General features: G+C 39.1%; 1 protein-coding gene across 2 annotated transcripts in view; it reads left to right on the top strand.

Moving 5' to 3' along the window:
* The first annotated feature begins 19442 nt into the window (after nucleotides 1-19442).
* The window catches only part of LOC104606316 (cinnamoyl-CoA reductase 1-like), a 39909-nt gene continuing 37246 nt past the window's right edge, over nucleotides 19443-22105 (top strand). The window contains exon 1 of one of the 2 annotated variants that reach the window (XM_088898377.1): nucleotides 19443-19613. In XM_088898377.1, the coding sequence (XP_088754503.1) occupies nucleotides 19499-19613 (115 nt within the window). In that variant the 5' untranslated portion in view covers nucleotides 19443-19498. The remainder of the gene's footprint in view (nucleotides 19614-22105) is intronic. The other variant, XM_010271451.3, reaches the window with a different exon arrangement.

The raw sequence follows: 22105 nt of genomic DNA, 5'->3' as shown, positions 1-22105 counted from the left end.
CCTCAACTCAGCCACGTACCTGTTGTGGATTTCCATGTGTCGATCTATCAAGCTGTCTTGATGAATTGGATGCTATGCTGTTGATAGCATCCACGTGTTTGTAATTGTGTGGGGTGACCAAAATGCCCTTCATCAATTGCCCCCCACTCTCGAGCCACTACCTAGCTCGTGAAGAGGGTAGAAGTGTCATGGAGCATTTTGGGCTGGCTTGCTCTGATCGCTGGTTCAGCTTGCCATTACGACCGGCTTGACTTTTCTTCATCATTGGTCCAATTTGATCAGTTCAGCCTTGCTCTTTTCTAGAACATTCTGACATGATTAGTGTTGTTTTGCATGTGTGGGATGGCGGGGTTTTTTTTTTTGAATTTCAAAAAGGCATGCACCCTTATTTCGAATTTTTGAAATATGCACGCTGTCAGGTTCAGTGCGCGCATTGGTTTTCAACTATCACCAGCCTGTCAGGTGCAGGCGCCATCAGATCGCAGAGGCGTGCTCCTATCAGTTTCATTTCACATTTGGGCCATTGGTTCCTCCTTCTGCGAGCTTTAAATATGGGGTCCCCTGAGGTCCCCACTCTGCCACAGTTCTTGGACTTTTCTGGAAAGAGGTGAGTGGCTTGTTTCTTGGGGTTTTGTTGCTGATCTGCTAAGGCAACCTTTGTTTTTTGTAGACGAGCTATATTTTCTTCCTTTGCTGAGTTTGGTTGTTGTTGTTTTGATTCCCACTTAGCTTTTTTTTGGTGAGTACTTCCTCTAATCTCTCGGCATGTCTCAAAGTTTTGCCGAAAATAGAATACATTGGAGTGGGTTAGAGGAGGAATCTAGCTCCTCCAGCGAGGAGTCTTTTGAGACCTTTTTCAATGGGGCCTTAGTAGGCAAACGGAAGAAGTTGAGGCTGCAACAGGTTTGTTCAGGGAACCCAATTGTTAAGGGAAGAAATAGTAGAGTTGTGTCATAGGTATGAGATCCCTAACGAGTACCAATGGATCGTGCCTGGTCCTGGTCACTATCCTTAGGAGCATGTCCGTGAGGGGTTGTGTGTCTATGAGGAGTCTTTGGCAGCCGGTCTCCACTTTCCCCTCCATCCTTTTATTATTGCAGTTCTGAAGCACTACTGAGTGTCTTTGGATCAGCTCACCCCTAACGAAGAACACTGGTTGGGCTATCAGCTTGTTTCATCACGGTAGTTTTCCTTTGAGCATCGAGGCCCTCTTGGCTTTGGTGCACATGAAATGAGTTTTGGGTCCTTTTCGCTTCTACCTTTCTTTTCGTAGTGGGAGGAAAATGTTCAACTTCCCGAACAAGGTTAGGAACTAGAGGCAGTGATTCTTTTCAAAGGGAAGGGAGATCCATCATATGGATGATTGAACCATGAAGGGTGGTTGGGCGAAATTTCAAAAAATTTTCTTTCTCCCTTTCGGGAATCTTATTCTCTGATTTAGAAAAACTACACTTTTCAAAGTTCATTCTTGAAACAAATCAGACCAAATCTGAAACCAAGATTAAGGGAGGGATATACCTGATGCAGAATCCACGCAAGTAGCTCCCAACATAGGTGCTCACGCCCAAAGAGGGTACCAAATCCCACCTCCACTAAAGATGACACAGATTAGGATGAGACAGGATCAACAAAGCAATTCTTCAATAAGAATTGCAATCATTCAACAAGGATCATGCAGGAGATGTGAGTACAACTTCAGATCTTATTCTTCTAGCAAGAATTAGAATTAAGAACCTTTCTTGATCAATCCAATAGTGGAGATCGAACTGGGTAGGGTGGCAAGAACAAAGAGAAGATCCGGGATTTGCAAAAAGTGTTTAGCAGAAGGATTTCTCCCTCTATTTGTTATCCTTCTTGGATCATCTTCCTAATCATGTTAGGAGAGGGTTTTTTTATCCAAATCTTTATTTGGATAAAAACTCCTAAGTGGATATGACATATTTTATCCTCTTGTTGATCTAGAAGTAGATCTAAATTCAAATTCGCCCATTTCTTATTAATCTCATTAAGCCAATTTGAATTGGGCCTTAGGCCCATTAAGTCATTAGGCTCACTTCTCCATTAATTTGTTGGCTAGTTTGGCTCTCTTTGTATGGCATGAGACTCTAACATTGATATCCACAAAAGTCATCAGGCTCACTTCCCCATTAAAAGGGAAGTTCTTCTACTCTTAGTTTTAAATCCTACAATCCCCCTCTTCCTTTTCCTAAAAGATTTCTTAATGCTAACTTGGATAAGCAATTTCTAGAGGTGTTTCAAAAGATGCATATTAACATTCCTCTTCTTGATGCTATTTCTCAGATGCCAAGTTATGCCAAATTCTTGAAAGAAATAATTTCAAATAAAAGAAAGTTGGAGGGGTTTGAGATGGTAAAACTTAATGAGGAATGCTCGGCAATCCTACAAAATAAATTACCTCCAAAACTCAAAGATCCAGAGAGCTTCTCTATTCCGTGCACTATTGGCGAAATTAATTTTGATAAGGCTTTATGTGATCTTGGTGCAAGTATTAATTTGATGCCTTTTTTTTGTCTTCAGGAAGCTTGGATTAAGGGAGCCAACACCTACCACTGTTTCTCTACAATTAACCGATAGAAGTATCAAATATCTAAGGAGAGTAGTGGAACATGTTTTGGTAAAAGTAAATAAATTTATTTTTCCTATTGACTTTATTGTTTTAGACATGGAAGAAGATTATGATATGCCCCTAATTTTAGGAAGACATTTTCTTTCCACAGGAAAAGCTTTAATTGATGTCCAACAAGGAAAACTTAGCCTTATAATTAATGATGAGTAAGTTATTTTAATGTGTTTAAGGCTATGAAATATTCCATTGATGAAAAAGAAGTCTTAATGGTAGATTGCATTGCTCATTTGGTAGAAAGAAAATTTCATGCATTTATGTTAGATAATCCTATAGAAAATTGCATTGCTAACTCTTTTGATGTGAAGGAACAAATTTTAGATGAGAAGCATAAGGAGGCCGTAGGCTATTTGAGAGAAAAGCAAAGAGGATTTGTAACAAAAAGAGAAAAATTTTTGCCTTTAGATATTTCTTCCTCTTCTTCAAAAGCCAAGCTATCAATCGAGAAGCCTCCTAATCTTGAACTTAAACATCTTCCTTTGCATTTAAAATATGTTTATTTGGGGAATTCATCTACCTTACCTGTGATTATTTCTTCTTACTTGACAAGTCTTGAAGAAGAAAAGTTGATAAGGGTGCTTAGGGAACACAAAATGGCGATTGGATAGAGCATTGGCGACATTCAAGGAATAAATCCATCAGTTTGCATGCACAAAATCATGATGAGAGAAGGATTCAAGCCTATGCTGCAGCCTCAAAGGATGTTAAATCCTAATATGAAAGAGGTAGCAAAGAAAGAGGTGATAAAATGGCTTGATTCAGGTATTATCTTTCCTATTTCTGATTCTTCTTGGGAAGGACCACTGTAGTCGAAAATGAAAATAATGAATTAATCCCTACAAGGACAATAATATGTTGGAGAGTATGTATTGACTATAGGAAATTGAATGATGCTACTAGAAAATATCATTTCCCTTTTCCTTTATTGATCAAATGATTGAAAAACTTGCTGGTCAGGAATTTTATTATTTTCTTGATGGTTATTCTAGTTATCACCAAATTCCCATTGCTCTTGAAGACCAAAAGAAAACTACCTTTACATGCCCTTATGGAACATTTGCATTTAGGAGAATGCCTTTTGGTTTGTGCAATGCCCTTGCTACTTTTCAAAGATGCATGATGTTTCTATTTTCGGATTTCATTGATGATTTTATAGAGATATTGATGGATGACTTCTTTGTTTTTGAATCTTCATTCGATGCATGCTTGCATAGTTTGTCCGCTTAAAAGATGTGAGGAATTTAACCTTATTCTTAATTAGGAAAAATGTCATTTTATGGTCAAAGAAGGAATTGTTTTAGGCCACAAAGTATCTTCTAAAGGTATTGAAGTGGATAAAGCTAAAAATGAATTAATTGAAAACTTCCCCCTCCAAAATCGTTGGATGAAGTTAGAGGTTTTTTGGGATATACAAGTTTTTATAAAATGTTCATTAAGGACTTTTCTAAAATTGCTATGCCTCTAATTAATATTTTAGTGAAGGAAACACCGTTTGTAATTGATAATGCTTGTTTGCATGCATTTAATTGTTTAAAAGAGAAATTGATCCAAGCTCCCATAGTTTCGGCCCCATATGGAATTTGCCTTTTTGAGATCATGTGTGATGCAAGTGATGATACTTTAGCTACAGTTTTAGTACAAAGAATAGACAAAAATTTCATACCATTTATTATGCAACTAGAACCATGAATGAAGCACAAAAAAATTATATAACAACTAAAAATGAACTACTTGTTGTAATATTTGCTATTGAAAGATTTAGACCTTATTTGATCTTGTCTAAAGTGATTGTCTATACTGATCATTCTGCATTGAAGTATTTACTTGCTAAAAAAGATGCAAAACTTAGGTTAATAAGATGGATTTTATTGTTACAAGAATTTGACCTAGAAATCAAAGACAAGAAAGGCATCAAAAACATGGTAGCTTATCACTTGTCTAGATTGGATGGGGAGTATATGGAGAGCATGGATGAACACCTTTTGCATGATGAATTTCTTGATGAGAAATTATGTTTTGCGCATGATAATGATGAACTGTGGTATGCTGATTTTGCTAATTTTCTTGTAAGTGACGGGTTGCCCCCTAACATTTCTTTTCATCAAAAAAAGAAATTTTTATCTGATGTAAGGCACTATCTTTGGGAGGAACCATATCTATACAAGATCTGTACAGATGGCATGGCGAGAAGATGCATACCAAAGGAATAGATGTTGAGTATACTTAGTTTTTGTGATGACAATGAAGCAGGTGAACACCAAGGACCATCCAAGATGGCGGCAAGGGTTTTACAAATTTGATTTTATTGGCTTACATTATTCAAGGATGCTTATGCCTATATAAGTTCTTGTGATCGATACCAATGGACAAGTAATATATCAAGGAAAAATGAGATGCCCCTAAATAATATTCTTAATTGTGATATTTTTTATGTTTGGGGTATGATTTTTATGGGTCCTTTTTCAAAATTCTTCAATAATGAGTATGTTGTTGTTGATTATGTGAGTAAATAGGTAGAAGCAATTGCATGTCCCATTAGTGATGTTAAGGTTGTAATCAAATTCTTGAAAAAAAATATTTTTACTAGATTTGGTAATGGAGGTAAACACTTTTGCAATAAATAGTTTGATAATTTATTAATTAAATATGGTGTACCCATAAGATTGATACCCCCTGTCGTCTCCAAACTAGTGGACAAGTAGAAATTTCAAATAGGGAATTGAAAGGTATTTTGGAAAAAACTGTGAGTATATCTAGGAAAGATTGGTCAATGAAATTGGATGATGCACTTTGGGCCTATAGGACAACTTTAAAAATACCCATTAAAATGTCTCCTTATAGGTTGATGTTTGGTAAGGCTTGTCACCTCTTTGTTGAATTAGAGCATAAAGCATATTGGGCAATGAAATTGCTTAACTTTGATTTGCAAGTTGCAAATGAACAAAGAAAGATGCAATTGAATGAACTTGAAGAATGACGGCACCAAACTTATGATAATTCTATAATTAATAAAGAAATAACCAAGGCATGACATGATGCACACATTAAAAAGAAAGAGTTCACAGTTGGAGACAATGTTTTCTTTATTATTCTAAATTGAAGCTTTTTCCCAACAAACAAAAGTCAAGATGGAGTGGTTCGTACATAATAACTAGAGTTTTTCCTCATGGTGCAATTGAAGTATCTAATGAAAATAAGGAGACTTTTAAAGTCAATGGGCAAAGATTGAAGCCCTACATTGATGATGGACATAATCCTTTCTTCAAGTCCACCATTCACTTGAAGGATCTATGAAAATGGAAACAGGGTCAAGCTAACGACTATAACTTAGAACTATATTTTTCATTTATGCACTTTAGGATTTCTAGTTGTTTCATGTTTCTTTATTTCCTTTTAAGTTTTGTTTCAATTTTTGCTTTTTCTTGTTATTGTTGTTTCTTTCTTCTCTTACAATTGATGAAAGGTAGGTTGCAATTTTGGAGTCTATGGACAGGAAATTTCAGGACGTATAGTTGAAACCAAGACCAACTCGAAAGGAAGTTTCTTTCCCTTCTTTTTTCTCTTTAATTTACTTAACATTGAGGACAATGTTAAATTTAAGTTTTTTTTTTATTTTTTTTTGGGGGGGGGGGGGTGGAGAATGCAATTTTTGTGAACCCGAGACCATGAGCATGGTATGATTGCACTAAAATCTTTTTTTGAAATATGCTTTTAGCTTAAGTTTGTGATTGCTGAATTTTTCTTGATGACTAAAAAACTATGATAAATTCTTAATTGAAATCGAATATGACTTAGAAAAGGAAGATAAATGCTAATCTTGAGGATTGATTGATTTTCTTGTTAACTCTATTGTCTCATGAAAGTTGAAATTCTTGAGCATATTATGCCATGATCGTGTGAATTGTGTGCAAATTGGTGAATGATTATGTGAGCTATATAGAACAATATGATTATTATGTGATATTCTAGAACTTGTTTGATTAGCCTTTGAGGCGAAATCCTAGACAACAAATTACATTGGAGATGATTTAGGCCATTTTTGGATTGTTTAAGCCTTTTCAAACCAACTTTAATATATTTCAATCCTTAGTTACCCTTTTGAACTGTTTCAAAAGAATGGAATATGCAAAGCATATGATTAGCCACCATTCAAATTCTTTTCTTTAATACTCATTGTACTTAACCTGTCAAACTCAAAAAACCATGATCTACCCTTCAAGAGAACTTAATTTTGCACAATGAATTGATGAATGAAAGAAGGGAAGATGAAAGAAAAAGAAAAAAAAGTCTTGAGAAAGAAAGAAAAAAGGCTTCAAAAATATATCATGAGCTTAAAATTATGTGTTGAAAAATTTATTCACTATCCAAGAAAATCAAAAGAAATAAGTTTGGGGGTTATGATACATGTGGAAAGAAAAACAAAGAATATGGGGATATCTGGAGAGTACATTTATATGTGCATATCCTTCTACCCTCTCTTGCTTTCTAATTCCTTATCCTTTCTTTATTAGCCCCTACCTAAGCCTCACATTACAAGCTTAATAAAGACCTATTGATCTAAGGTTTTATGATTGTCTACATTAGTGGAGAAGGACTATAAAGAGCAAGCCTTTGGAATATCCAAAAATTTCAAAGATCCATTGGTTTGCATAATTTGAGATAAGAAGCATGCATGACACACGAAAATTGGCAAAACACACACAAATACTTCAATTTTTATGATGTGATTTTGTTAGCATAAGATTCATGATAATTCTTGGATGGTATTTTGAATGCTTTCTAAGTTATATATCTTATACAATCTTTGAGGCATATACTTTGGAAAATCAAGATAAGCAAAGCATGATCAATTCATGAGCTTAAGTATGATTTTATTCATATTTTGATCGATGACGATCAAAAGCTAAGTTTGGGGGTATTTGATAAGCCTATTTTTGTACATATTTTCATACCTCTAACTTGATTATTTTGGTAATAATGTTTTTGGAATTAGTATAGTATTGCACTAATTATGATGAAATTGTCTTGCAAAATGATTTGGAGTTTAATTGTGCAATTTTAAGGAGGAGTTCGATTTAATTGATCAAGATAATCATAGAGAAAGGACCATACAGCAATGTTGCTCTATGATGTAGCCATGAAGGAGAGAATCCATTGAAATCGGATTTGATATGTATGCACAAAAATCGGAAAATTTCCTGTTTTGATATAGTTCCTGTATTTTGGGCATAATTTTCTGCATACAATTAGGATTGAGGTGATTCAAACGGATAATTAAAGGTAAGAGATAGGGCTACAACTCTTGTGCTTATCACTCAACCTAATTCCACCACCAACTATGTGCAATTCGAGCCACAAGTTTCGGGTCTGACAATTGATAATGTAGAAGATATAGGAATTCAACTGAGATAAAGACTAAAAGACCTAATTTGTGTTGAATTAGGGGTCTGCATTGAGAAGAAATTAAGGAGAGGCTGCACTATAAAAATGACCATAGATTCAAAGCAAGGGGACACATTTTTAGAGAGAATTTGGAAGAGAAAAAACGTAGAAGCAGTCTCAGCACATCAGAAGAAGAGAGGAAGCAGTTTCAGCACACTAAAGATGGAGAGGAAGAATTTGAATCCAAGAGGGAGGAAGGCTTAGTTCCTGCACTTGTCTTCGACCTCCAAAGGCTAAAATTTTCTTGTTATTCTATTCATTCTTTGATGTATTCTTGTTGTGTTTCCCCTTTAATTTTCTTGAGTATGTTGAATTTAGTGATGTCTAGCTAAATTCTCTTAGCTAGGGCTTAGATGGATTTTGATCTTAAGATTATATAGTTACTTGCTTAATTCAATTGAAGACCTTTATTATTTGCATGAGGAATTTTTATTGTTTTGCTTAATGCTTTAAAAGAATTGGCCAATCTTTTAATGATTTGATGATTCATGCATAACTGACCAAAGAATTATTATGAATTAAATCCCTAAGCAATAAAAATCGCATGTTAGACTATGATTTCGAAAGATGATTATCTCATGTGTGGGAATCATAGAAGCTTAGTGAGTCAAATCCCTTTCTACGATTAGAGGTTTCCAAAGAACTTAATGCTTATTTTTTCCTTTTGACAACCACTTAGAAATTTGATGGTAGAATTGGATTAATATGACTTGAGAAATCTTATTAATTAATTTAGGGAAATCCACCATCACATGCAAATAACTTTAATATATCGTAGGGTAATTTCGGTCTTGAGTTGGATTAAATAGGTAATTATAAACCTTGATCTAATGAAATCTAAACCCTAGCTGCATTCATCCATCGATTCAATTTTCATTAAATTCTTAGATTTGCATTAATTCTTTTAGTTTGTATTCAATCAATTGATTCACGAGTTCAACTTAGGTTAGTTTAAAATTGATTTGGTACTGTGATCTAGTCTCTGTGGGATCAACACTTTTCTTATCATTATATGCGCATTTGACTAAGGTACACTTACCTGAATTAACTGTGCATAAATCACACAACACCCGCGTATGAAAAGCAGCGGGTGTTGGATGGTATACCTTTGATGAAGAGGGGTTTCAAGCTGTGTCATTGCTACCTCAAGTCTTTGTTTCTCAACCTCGACATCAGCTTCGTTACTTCGGGGAAGGTCCTACCCAAGCTCGTTACCCAGGTGGACAAGGAACCATTGACTCCGGAAAAGGAAGGGGAAGATGGTGAAGAAGGGGTTGAAGGAGAAGATGGCGAGGAGGCTCAAGGTGATACTGCCAATGACGAGTAGCCTACTTCCTAGCTCAGCCAAGGAATTTGTGGTGGTTTTGGTGATTCTCTCAACTGTTCCAGGGGCTTTATGCTCCTATAAGATTTGGGGCCTACATGTTCTGCATTGTCCAAACCTTGCTAAAGTTTTTTTTTTCTTTTTTAGGCGGCCACTTGGCTTGGTTCTTTTAGGAGTGTCCTGGCCCCCTTTTCCTTTTTTTATCAATAAGTGTAGTTGTTTTCCCCAATACTTTGTGCTTGTTTGATCTTCGTGACCTGACTACCTTGTACTATAAAGTTGTATTTTCTTTCCTTTATCACTGTTAGGGGAGCTGTTAAATGATTCTTGCGAGCTATCTAAAAATCTTTTTAGACATAACATCGAAGCAGTTTATCTACGTTCCATTCTTGAGGGACCATTTTGCCTTCAAGCATCTCAAGCTCGTATGCATTCCAACCGAAGGTCTTGGAAATTCTATAAGGGCCTTCCCAGTTCGAGTACCATGACTTTTCTGAGTACCGGGTCACCAATTTTGAAGTTGCATTAACTAAATCATGCATTGTAATACCAAGCTAAGCATTGTTGGCATGCTATAGTCCGAATGTGGGTAAGGTCTCTAGTTTCTTCAATTAGGTCGATGTTAGCTCGCAGCTCTTCCTCATCTAGGTCTTCAGCATATATTTCAGATCACAAGGTTGGAATCTCTATTTTAGTTGGTATCACAGTCTCGATCTCATAAGTTAGGTTGAACGATGTTTCTATAGTCGCTGTCTTGACAATGGTTCTGTATGCCCACAACATGCTGGGTAGCTTATCCACCCACAAACCTTTTGCTCGAGATAGTTGAGCCTTGAGTCCTCATAGGATTGCTCTATTGGTGACTTTAGCTTGTTTATTAGCTTGTGGGTGTGCTACCAACATGAATTTCTGCCTTATACCCATTTGGTCACACCAATCCTGAAATTTAATGTCTTCAAATTGCTTCATGTTGTCAGAGATTAAAACTCTTAGTAAACCAAATCTTCATACTATGTTCCACTAGAAAAAGTTCTGGACACTGCAGGCCGTTATTGTTACCAAAGGCTTAGCTTCCACCCACTTGGTGAAGTAATCCATGGCTACTATCAAAAACTTCTTCTATCCTTTGGCTAGTGGGAAGGGGCCTAGTAAATCTATGCCCCACTGTGCAAATGGCCACAGACTGGTAAATACCTCAAGTCAACAACGGGTTAATGTAAGATGTTTGAATGCCGTTGCCATTTCTCGCCTTAGGCATCGTAGGTAAGGTAATGTGAAGGACCTTCTGTAGAGTAGCTCACCTACTATTACGTAGCGGGCTGCCTGTCACTTTATTCGCCGAGCTGTGTTTCTTTCTGTCGGTAATGTTTTGTGTCTTAGGTAGTTGTAGAATTGGTTGATCCAGCTCGGCTCTACATCTGTGATACTGGTGATCTATTCACCTACTTTGTATCGAAGGGCAAGGTAGTTCTTCTATGTAAATAGTCCGTTTTGTCGAGTCAATCGTTCTCACAAGTTTAGAAAGGACTTCAGTCTCTATGTTTTCCGATCTTGGAATTTGTTGGAGGTACCAAGAGTCGAAATTGGGGAGGAGCTCTCTTACTTTGGTGAGGTATGCTGCCCTGGAGGGTTCTCAGGCTTTGTAGTCCCCGTTTACCTGATCCCGACAAGTTGTGAATCACTACAAATGACTATGTGTTTAGCCCCCACTTCCTTCTCTAGCACCAAACTTGTTAGTAGGGTCTTGTATTTAGCCTCGTTATTCAATGCTTGGAACTGAAAATGGAGTGCATACTCTAGCTTTGTTTCACAAGGTCCGTATTACATTAACCCAGCTCCGTTTCCACCCTGGTTGGATGAGCCATCTATGTGAAGTATCTAGGGCTCCGTATCCCAATTCGCTATCTCGCGAGGAGGGGGCATCATGATGGGTGGGGTTCTAGCTTCTGGCTCTATTTGTTTGGGCGATGGCAAGCTGTAGGTACACTCGACAAGGAAATTTTCCAGGACATGTGCTTTTGTTGCTCCGCGTGATTTGAGATGACTATGTGTTTAGCTCCCACTTCCTTCTCTAGCACCAAACTTATTAGTAGGGTCTTGTATTTAGCCTCGTTATTCAATGCTCGGAATTGAAACTGGGGCGCATACTCTAGCTTTGTTTCACAAGGTCCGTATAGCATTAACCCAGCTTCGCTTCTACCCTGGTTGGATGAGCCATCTATGTGAAGTATCTAGGGCTCCGTATCCCAATTCGCTATCTCGCAAGGAGGGGGCATCATGATGGGTGGGGTTCTAGCTTTTGGCTCTATTTGTTTGGGCGATGGCAAGCTGTAGGTACACTCGACAACGAAATTTTCCAAGACATGTGCTTTTGTTGTTCCGCGTGATTTGAGATGACTATGTGTTTAGCTCCCACTTCCTTCTCTAGCACCAAACTTGTTAGTAGGGTCTTGTATTTAACCTCGTTATTTAATGCTCGAAATTGAAACTGGAGCGCATACTCTAGCTTTCTTTCACAAGGTCCGTATAGCATTAACCCAGCTTCGCTTCCACCCTGGTTGGATGAGCCATCTATGTGAAGTATCTAGGGCTCCGTATCCCAATTCGCTATCTCGCGAGGAGGGGGCATCATGATGGGTGGGGTTCTAGCTTCTGGCTCTATTTGTTTGGGCGATTGGCAAGCTGTAGGTACACTCGACAAGGAAATTTTCCAGGACATGTGCTTTTGTTGCTCCGCGTGATTTGAACTAGATATTGTATTCATTGAGCTCAATTGACCATTTGGGGAGTCTCCCCAAAACCTTGGGCTTTAGGAGGACTTGTTTCAGTGGTTGGTCAATTAACACCACTATTGTGTGGGCTTGGAAATAGGGCCTTAACTTCGGGCGGCTAGTACCAATGCAAATGTGAGCTTTTCAATGTTGAGGTACCTTGTCTTGGTGACATGGAGAACCTTGCTAACATAATATACAGGTTGTTGTACTTTGTCTACCTCCCTCACAAGAACTAAGCTTATCACCTCATCACTCGCGAAGAGGTAGAGTTTAAGCTCGTCTCCCACCTCTGGCTAGGACAACAGGGGTGGTGAGCTGAGGTATTTTTTTAACTCGTCAAAAGCAAGTTGACACTCTTCTGTCCACTCAAAGGCCTAGTTTTTTTATGGCCTTGAAGAAGGGAAGGCACTTCCTTGCTGATTTAGACATAAACTAGTTCAAGGCTGCTATCTGTTTTGTTAATCTCTGGGTTTCTTTAACTGACCTAGGTGGTCTCATGTCTAGGATAGCCTGTATCTTTTCGGGGTTGGCTTCTATGCCACGCTAGCTAACAATGTAACCCAGGAATTTGCCAGAGGTTACACCAAAAGCACACTTGTTTAGGTTTAGCTTTAGGTTACGTTTTCGAAGAACACCAAACACAAGATTTAAATCCAAAACTAAATCCTTTGAAAAAATTGTTTTTACAACCATGTCCTCGACATAACATTCTACTTTGTTGCCAATCAAATTAGAAAAAATAAAGTTCACTAAGCACTAATAGGTCGCCCTAGCATTTTTTAAGCCAAGTGGCATAACCTTGTAGCAGTACAGGCCCGTTTTGGTGGTAAAGGCAAGCGATCTATGTTGGGTAAGGGAAAGTTGTCCTTTGGGTAGGTTCGGTTCAAGTTTGTAAAATCTATGAACATCTGCCATTTGTCGTTTGCTCTTTTACTAAAACTGGGTTTGCTACCCAGCTCGGGTATTGAACTTCCTCTCTGAAGTTTGTTGCTAATAGATTTTTCGCCTCCTCGTTCACTATGTTCCACCTTTCTGGGGCAAGGTTTCTCTTCCTCTATCAGACTAGTCTGATTGTAGGGTCCACATTAAGCTTATGAGTTATCAACTTAGGGTCTATACCAAGCATTTCAACAGATGACCAGATGAAAATATCTAAATAATTTAACAAAAAACTTACCGATTTAGATTGCATGGGTTCCTTTAGGTGAGCTCCTATTTGGAGCATTCTTTTAGGCTCAGTTTTGGAGACCTATATAACAATTGTTTCCTCGATTGGGCGAGCTCTTTCATTTGCATCCTCTCTGGTGGGGGCTCTAGGTTGATATCCACTGTCGTCTTACCCTTGGCTTTTAGATAAGTTACATAACACTTTCGAGATTCCAATTGGTCTCCTTCAAGCACACCTGTCCCTATGTCTATCGGAAATTTTAGTGCGAGGTGGTACGTTGAGACCACAACTTGCAATGCGTGTAAAATTGGTCATCCCAAAATCACATTATATGGTGATGCAGCAGCCACTGGTAATCATGCTCAAAATGCACCGTGTGGGGCGACAAGCCTGCCTTGACCAGCAACCTGACCTTGCCAATTGGGCAAACCACCTCACTACTAAATCCCACTAAGGGTACGTTGGTGGGTTGCAGGTTGCTTTAACTTCCTTCCCATTAAATGCTTCCGTCAATAAAATGTATGTCAAGCTACCCGAATCTACTAGGATCCTTTTTACCTTGAAGTCGTTGATGAGTAGCTTTACTATTAGGGCATCATCGTGGGGGTACTGAACCCTCACAAATATCATCTTTTGCAAAATAAATAACTTCCTCCTTCTGGGGGCACTTGCACGGTTGGCTGTCTCTTGCTTCAATTCTCGCACCGCATTCTTCCCAGCTAATGTGGTGCAACCTACTAATATCGAGCTCCCAATGATTACATTTATGGTCCCCCAGACCTGCCTTTCCTGCATTTGTTGATTCTGGGTAGTCTACTCTTGTTGCCTATTGTCTTGGGATGTCTCCTTTCTAGTTCTCGTCTCAGACTGTCATTCATCCTTAATGAAGCATCTTAGGTAACCTCGTTTGATGAGGTCTTCAATTTCATTCTTTAAGTTCCAGCAATGCTCAGTGTCAAGCCAAAAATCCTTGTGGAAATGGCAATACTTATTTGGATTGTGGGTGCTAGGGTCTCCCCTCATATTGGGAGGCCATTTCAAGTTGTCATTGGAGCGAATATGCATTAGGATTTCCTTCCTCCTAGTGTTTAATGGGGTAAACAATCTGGTATATGCTGGTGGCATTGCTGAATGCTGACTTGTTCTCCTAGCCAGAGACCTACTTTTGCGGCATAGAGAACTGCTACACCTTTTCCTTGGAGATCTGCTCTTTCTTGGTGACCTGCATCTTCATCTAGTCCTGCTTGTGCTTGCATCTTCATTTGCTCGCTTACTTTTCCCTGTTGTTTTAGATTTAGTTCCTAATGCCTTTGCCATGATGAAGTCATGCACTACTTCAAGGAATTTTTCCATGGTTGCTAGTATATGTAATTCGAGTTCCCACTTCAGCTCACGATGCTTGACACCTTTCTTGGCTACTATGAGTTGTGCAGAGGGATCCGGATAGGGAATCTGTCGTTCCATGTTGAATCTTTAAAAATACTCCCTAAGCATTTCACCAGGCTTCTGTACAATGTTGAATAGGCATGTCGGTGGTTTCGAGTGTCGCATGCTGGAGATGAACTAGTTACTAAAGAGTTTGGTGAACTGGTCCCAGTTTCTGATGGATCCTGGGGCCAACCCTGAATACCACAGCCATGCTTCTTCCTTCAGCATCATGGGGAATGCGATGCACATGCTGGCGTCATTCACTCCATGAAGGAGCATAAGGGCTTGGAAGTTGTTTGCATGCTTTACTGGGTCTGCCTTTCCTTGGTAAGATTCCAAAATCGGAGCTTGAAAGCTTTTTGGGCACAGTGCTTTAAGAATCTCTGGTGCGAGTGGGGTTTCTCGGGTAAGGCTATAGGCTGTTCAAAAAAGGGGGCCATTTTACTGGTCGCCACGTTACTTTTTCCAGGTTGAGCACCATTGTTTGTGCGGACGAGTTGTATTTTTCTCCCTACACGATATGTATGCTTCTTCTTCCTAGTGCACTCAATGAAGCTAGCTTCATTAGTTTCGGCAGGTGCTTCAACTTGGCTTTCTGTGAGCACCTACTTGTTTTGAGCTGTTACTTCTTTTTTGTTCGAGATCTGAATTTGACTACAAATCCATGGGTGAGGTGGGTCTTCTCGGTTCAAATCATTATTCTGTGGAGGGAGTTGTTGATTGCCTTGCAATATTTGTTGACCATCACAAGGAAGTGGCCGATTGGGTGCCATGTGATGTTGTTGTTGGGACTGCTGTTGTTGCTGATACTGTTGTTGTTGTGGTTGTTGTTGAAACTGCTGCTACTATTGTTGAAACTGTTGCTATTGTTGTTGGAATTGTTGCTGTTGTTGTTGGAACTACTATTGCAGTTGTTATTATTGTTGTTGCCCAGTAGTGAAGGCGAACCTGTTTTTTCATGACCGCATGCATTCATTTATGTTGTGCATGCACCATATCAAGTTGTTGAACTATTGTACATCCATCGTTGTGGGAGGTGCCACGGGATCCACAACTGGAGGTGGGGGTGGCATGCTCACATTTTCCTGTACATTGGTGGGCGACAAAGGAACGCCAATCATGCTTGTTGGTACTTGACCATTAACATTGTTGGCTGAAGTATTGCTGAAAGATGCCATCGAAGATTTCTTTGAGGAAAATGAGAAAGGTTAAAGGTGAATGAAGGGAAACATTAGCCTTTTGTTGCATTTCCCACAGACGACACCAATTAGTGAGGCACAAATCTACTCATTGCCTCATGTTCGATGATGTGACTTGAACTAAGATTAGGCCTGACAATGCCGAGTTGTATTGCCGAGCTGAGAATCCAAGGATGAGGGATACTATAGAAGAACAAAAGTTAGAGCGCCCAGGTAGATTTTACCCAGGAGAATGCTCCGATGCTTAAGTCAGTAAGGGGATTTGATGAGGATCTTAGAGAGAGTTCTAGAGCTTCAGTGTGCATACCTTTCTAAAGTGATCTTGGGGTCCTTTTATAGCTATCTGGGTTCGGGTGGTGTCAGGCAACGTCTCTGGGCCTGCTGTAGAGCTGTTTCCACAGTTTAGGGGCATGCTAGGCCGTTAGTTACTAGATTCACGCGGCAGTTACCGGTTGCCCACGTGTCACGGGGATAGTTCTGTAGCGGAAGAAACCCGTGTGGTGTTTAGGCCAAGGTGGGCTAGGACATGCCTTGTGTGTGTTGCTAGGCTAGGAGTTGCCCAATGAGATGGCTCCACCAATGTTAGTAGCAATGGATCATGACCTCAAGGCTCATGGCTAGGGCACTCGATTAGCTCTTGCCGGTCTATGGGAGGCGCCAGTTACATGCTAAAGGGGGATGGCCATGATGTGAGGTGACTTGGCACCGATGTGAAGGATCTCTTGTATGCTAATGATGTAGGCACCCGATGTGTTGCTAATGATAGGCAACCGCTGAGCCGAAACACACCCGTGCGCTAGGGCAACGAGATAGCTCATTCAACTTAGGCAAGGGGCTGGCATAGTGAAGGGTCATGCTTAGGCCAGGCTCGCATGCCAAGCCTCCCTTGAGTATTATTGGCGTAGTGTCGGTCCATGCACTACCCCCATGAGCATGTGTGCGCCTATGAGAAACCCTGGTAGCCATGCTAGCCATTAACTAGGGCCGCCCCACAAGCGATATTGGTCTAGGAGTGCCAAAGTTAGGCACCCAACGAGGTCGACCACCCCTCTTCAAAGAGTACACTAAGCTTTTGGTGGTCTGTCTGAAGATGACATGAGATTTCCCAATAATCTTACTAGCAAAAATGACGGTGATGTCTCTTAATGTAAGCCTGCCAAGCGTAGGCAAGGCTAAGCCTATGTCAAACCGTGACACATGGGTCTTGTGGCGTATGGTTCGATGAGCTGTTCTTATAACCACGGTTACGGTGTTTGTGCGGGCGCAGAGTATGGAACAGTTTTGGGCGAGTTGCAGTTACCGGTGGGCCGAGCTCGCCTTAGCTCGGCCTGTACCTACTATGGATTGCCACGTGCCAATTTGTTAAGCTATCTTGATGAATTGGATGCTATGTTGCTGACAACGCCCATGTGTCTGTAATTGTATAGGGTGACCAAAATGTCCCTCATCATTCTCTATGATGAAAATCACAAGAAAAAGAAAAAGGACTCAATGAACAAGCAAGGACACGTTAATTATGCATTGCAAAAGTTTTAAACCGATGGGTGTTTTAAGCTGGAACACTAGCGATAATGGATTTATCAATTGTGACAAATAAAGTCTAAAAAAAAGGGTAAATTATAAAGGCCCCCTGTACTTTGGGATATGTGACAAAGACCCCCTATATTTTGTTTTGCGACAAAAACCTCCCGTATAATGACTTTGACACAAAAACCTCTTTTTGTTAGTATCGTTATAATATTTTTTAATCCCCATACTATCTTTATAGATGAAAAACACTATTCATCTTCCCCACCCGCAGTAGGGCGGACTTCCGAAGTCCTTGACTCCTCCCTCTCTCTCCCTCTCTCTCTTCTTCCTCTTTCCCTCTATTTACCGTTCCAAAGTCCAAACACCATCTGCTACAGGTCGTCTATTTATTGTAATCCGTTTTGTTTTTCTGATGAGATCGGCTATCAATTTTGATTTGGATGATTCGTTCTTCGAAAAAAATGGTTGACGTTTAGGTGACTTCTCTTGTCCGAGCATGATGAGCAGGGAATTCATAACTCTCCAAGTGCAAACCAATAGAAGCAGCAGCTGTTGGGCTTGGATTTGTCACTTCAAATATAAGGAGTTCACATGGGATGTTTCCCTTCCAAGTTACAGTGAACACGGAAGTATTTGGTACTATAATTTTTTGAAGTATTACAAACCCAAATCAAATGTAAGGTCGTAACCTAAAATCGAGAGATATTAGACGATTCAGTGATATTAACATTGTGTACAGTCAGAGATTCCGTCCCATCCATGTTTACTCAAAAACCCGTCGTCAGTCGTCTCTCCTCCTCGTGTTGAGGGAAACGCGTCCCATTAACACCCACACGCCACACCAATGGTACAGCCTACAGTACAACCAGTCGATGTAGCTTCACCGGGCCCGATGGAAAGAAATTGCCTTATCGAGGAGGGAGGAGGTGGGGAGCTCGGATGATTTAAAAGTTAACGGGGTGTATTGAACGGTTAAAATCCCTTTCTTTCTCTCGTTGTGTCTCCCGGCCTCTGCTCTCCCCTGTCACGAGCTACCACCGTCCACCGGTGACGGTTGCATTGTCGGTACTCTGTCTCTAATTTGTCAAACCTTTTTTTTCTTAGAACGAGTCATCCAAATCAAAATTGACAGTCGATCTCATCAGAAAAACAAAACGGATTACAATTACATGGTGTTGGGACTTTGGAACGGAAAACAGAGAAAGAGGAAAGGGAGGAAAGGGGAAGGGGAAGAAGAGAGATCGAGGGAGAAGAAGAGAGGAGGACTTCGGAAGTCTGACGCCGTTACAATCGTGTTTATGTATCGTGAGGTGGGGGAAGATGAAAAGTGTTTATCTTAAAAGGATAATATGGAGATTAAAAATATTATAACGAGCCTTTTTAAATGAAAGACTAAGGGGTCTTTGTCTCACGGTCATTGTATAAGGGGAGTCTTTGTCGCAAAGCAAAATATAGGGGGTTTTTGTCACAGATCCCATAGAACAGAAGGATCTTTGTAATTTACCAAAAGACCCCGAAAACAATGTGCCATAATAAATAACTAAATGGACGCAAGCATGTAGGTGTGATAAGCAAATTAATTTGCCAAATTGTTTTGCTAACACGAGTTGACTTTCAGATTAGACTAAAAGAAACTTATGCTTGGGGATATTTAAGATGCATAAAGAAACTAGCACCGATTAAAACGTGTCCAAACAAGAACCAAGGTTGCGATTGGAAACAATGCAAATAAGTGTGAATGTAAAGTGTAAAATGGTTTATATAAATTGAAAAATTGGATTAATTTTGCACCCATAAATTTATCTTCGTACCAAATAAATAACCTTTCAGTTGTAATGAATACAAACGTGAATTCCAATAAAGCACGTGGAACACGATTATCATACAGCAGCCTAGAACTTCTCGAATCTCTTGATTTTCTCGTGAAAAAGGGGTAGAGTACCGAACCAAAGCAGGGTGAGAGAGGAACTTTGGTTTCTCTACACGCTAATGGCGGAGAAGGGAAGAGTTTGTGTGACAGGGGCAGGAGGGTTTTTGGGTTCGTGGGTCGTGAAGTTTTTACTCTCTAGGGGCTACGAAGTACATGGAACCGTTAGAGACCCAGGTTGCTTCTTCTTCTTCTTCTTCTTATTTCAGGAAATAGTTCTACTGGCTTATGGTTGGATATGGCTTGAAATAATACTTGGAATGGTTAAATCATGCAACGAAATTTGTTGGGTCTCTTCTCCAACTACGAACTTTTGGTTTCCAATTCATTTTCTTGGTGCGATTAATGAAATCTGTAGATTGTTTAAATGGGTTGAAGCTTCTGCTAATGTTAGTCTGGTTTTAGTTTTTGGTTTGGACCAATACTCCTTTAGTTCTTTCTTTTTTCTTTACGTTTTTTGAGTCTGATATGAATTCTATTCGTTTTTGTATTACTTGGTTAATTGTTTATTTGGGTGAGAGGCTTTACGCTACTAATATGGGTATTCATTCCTTTTTTTCCTCTAGATGCATGGTTGAATTTTGCGGTGAGTTAATAAATATAAAGATTTGTTTTTGTTTTATAATTGTTTGGTCCTTCTATGCCTTTTTTTGAATTAGTACTTGTTTCTTTGTCGTATTTCTCCTCTCTTACTCCATCTGTTTTCTCTTGGTTTTGTTTTGACTATTTAGTTATTTATTTCTTTTACCTGTTGTAGTTCATTGAAAATGTTCGTCTGATACAAACCCTTCCCGTCGCCGGAATAAGCTTGTATCTGCCCTCGAGCTGTAGTGTTGAATCACCGCTCAAAGAGGGTTTCAGCAATCACAAGATCACGGAAGAAGAAGAGTTTAATCGTCCATGGGCGAATGAGTGGCTCTAAATCCACCGTGAAAAGGTGATTGTACCCCTCAAATGTAATAGGAGCGAAAGTTCTGTCCTTAGCTGTAAGGAACCTGGATATAATTGTCTTGCCACCTCATCCTGCACTCGCTTGGTGTCAGGACCACAGGTTTGGGTCTATTGTCTGGTCTGCGGATGCGGACCATGTGGAGATCCAGTGCAGTATTCAGGTGAGGAGGAAGAAATCCGTTTGGTGCAAGTGGTGGTAAAATGGATCCGGTTTGAAGATGCCAACTGACATCCTTGAGAAGGTCAAATGGCCCAAGGTACCCTAGATGAGAGTTTCTGTGAGCGGTAGGTTGCTGTCAAATTTGGTGGGTAAAATTGCAGTCTGAGGGAGATGTTGTCTCCAAAGGCAAAGCTCCTCTCTACTGTTGCTGATTTTCCATTCAAACAATCACTAGAAGAGGGATCAATAGAAGTCATTATGTGGGTAACGTACTCTTCAAGTTCGATTTTCTTCTTCCCATGTTTATCAACTAAGCACAACTCTTGAAGTCACCAAGGGGCGTTCCCTCCCATCACATCCTAAAACTGGAATGAGTAGACTTGGCCTAGTTAAGGTTCAAAATTTCGATATCATACGACCTCATATCCAGTTGAAAGAAATGAATAGATATTCCTTGACCTAGTCAAGGTTCAAAATTTTGGTACGAAATGCTTTGTATTTCGTAACTTGATTCAGGGGTAGACCAGCCTTAGATTGATCCATCTAAACCAGTTTCAAAGAAAAAAAATGGGTGGGTGAGCTTCGATACACCCTTTGTCAAAATTTTAAACTTTGGAAACCTTGGGCCTAATGTAGCAACAACCACTGTATCTGAAGTGCCCCAACCCTTATGATTACAATCCAGTGCAAGCCTCATACTAGCAGCTCTACCTAGCCACGTAGAACTGTAGTCAATACTATCCTCCGTGAGATGTAAAATGATCTATTGTGTTGGTTTTTATTGATCCCTAAGGTTCAGAAATTTCATATCTCTAGAGTTCTTTGGTCTATCAAACTATAATCAATATGATATGAGGCATATCGTATCGTATCTTTTAAAAATTGATAAAGAATATGCATGAAAATCGTGTGTACATATGCATCGGACTCGTATTGGAGGGATATTGGAGGCGTATCGGGGATGCATTGGGGCATATCAACAAAAAAGATATGGCCAAAAACTGAAAAAAAATAAAGGAAAAAAGTAAACTTCTTTTCCCTCATTCCTAGAGTGCTAGATTTGAAAAAAAATTGCAAGAAACAAGTGTGAATCATTAACTTTTTTAAGATTTTTCAAATTTTGAAAAAATATGATAAGAATAGGTAAATTTTTTTTTTTAATTTTTTATTATATCTTATGATTTATTCTTTTCTTGAATGTATAAATTTATATTAATCTACATTTCTTACATTCAAAATCATAACTATTTTTTGTGTTATTGGTAGATTTATGAAAATTTCATGAAGATATTTGGGGAAAATATAAATTAACAAAAAGATTGAAAATGTAATTTTATCTCTGTCTATAAAGACTAAATATGTTTTAGATCTATGGATTTATCTATCATATTCATAGAGCAATTGAAATTTCTTCTTTAATAATTTTTTTATTTTTACATTTATAGAATTAAAAATTAATTAATTATATTTTATTATTTGATCACAATGGTTGAATATATTATAATTCTATGGATGGTCTATCATATCCACAAACAAATTGAAATTTCTTCTTTAATAA

This window comes from Nelumbo nucifera, chromosome 2 (assembly GCF_055504915.1).
Source record: "Nelumbo nucifera cultivar China Antique chromosome 2, China Antique-T2T, whole genome shotgun sequence".
Taxonomy (NCBI): Eukaryota; Viridiplantae; Streptophyta; class Magnoliopsida; order Proteales; family Nelumbonaceae; genus Nelumbo; species Nelumbo nucifera.
Note: the sequence above shows the minus strand (reverse complement) of the source record. Positions and strands in the feature narration are given on the sequence as shown.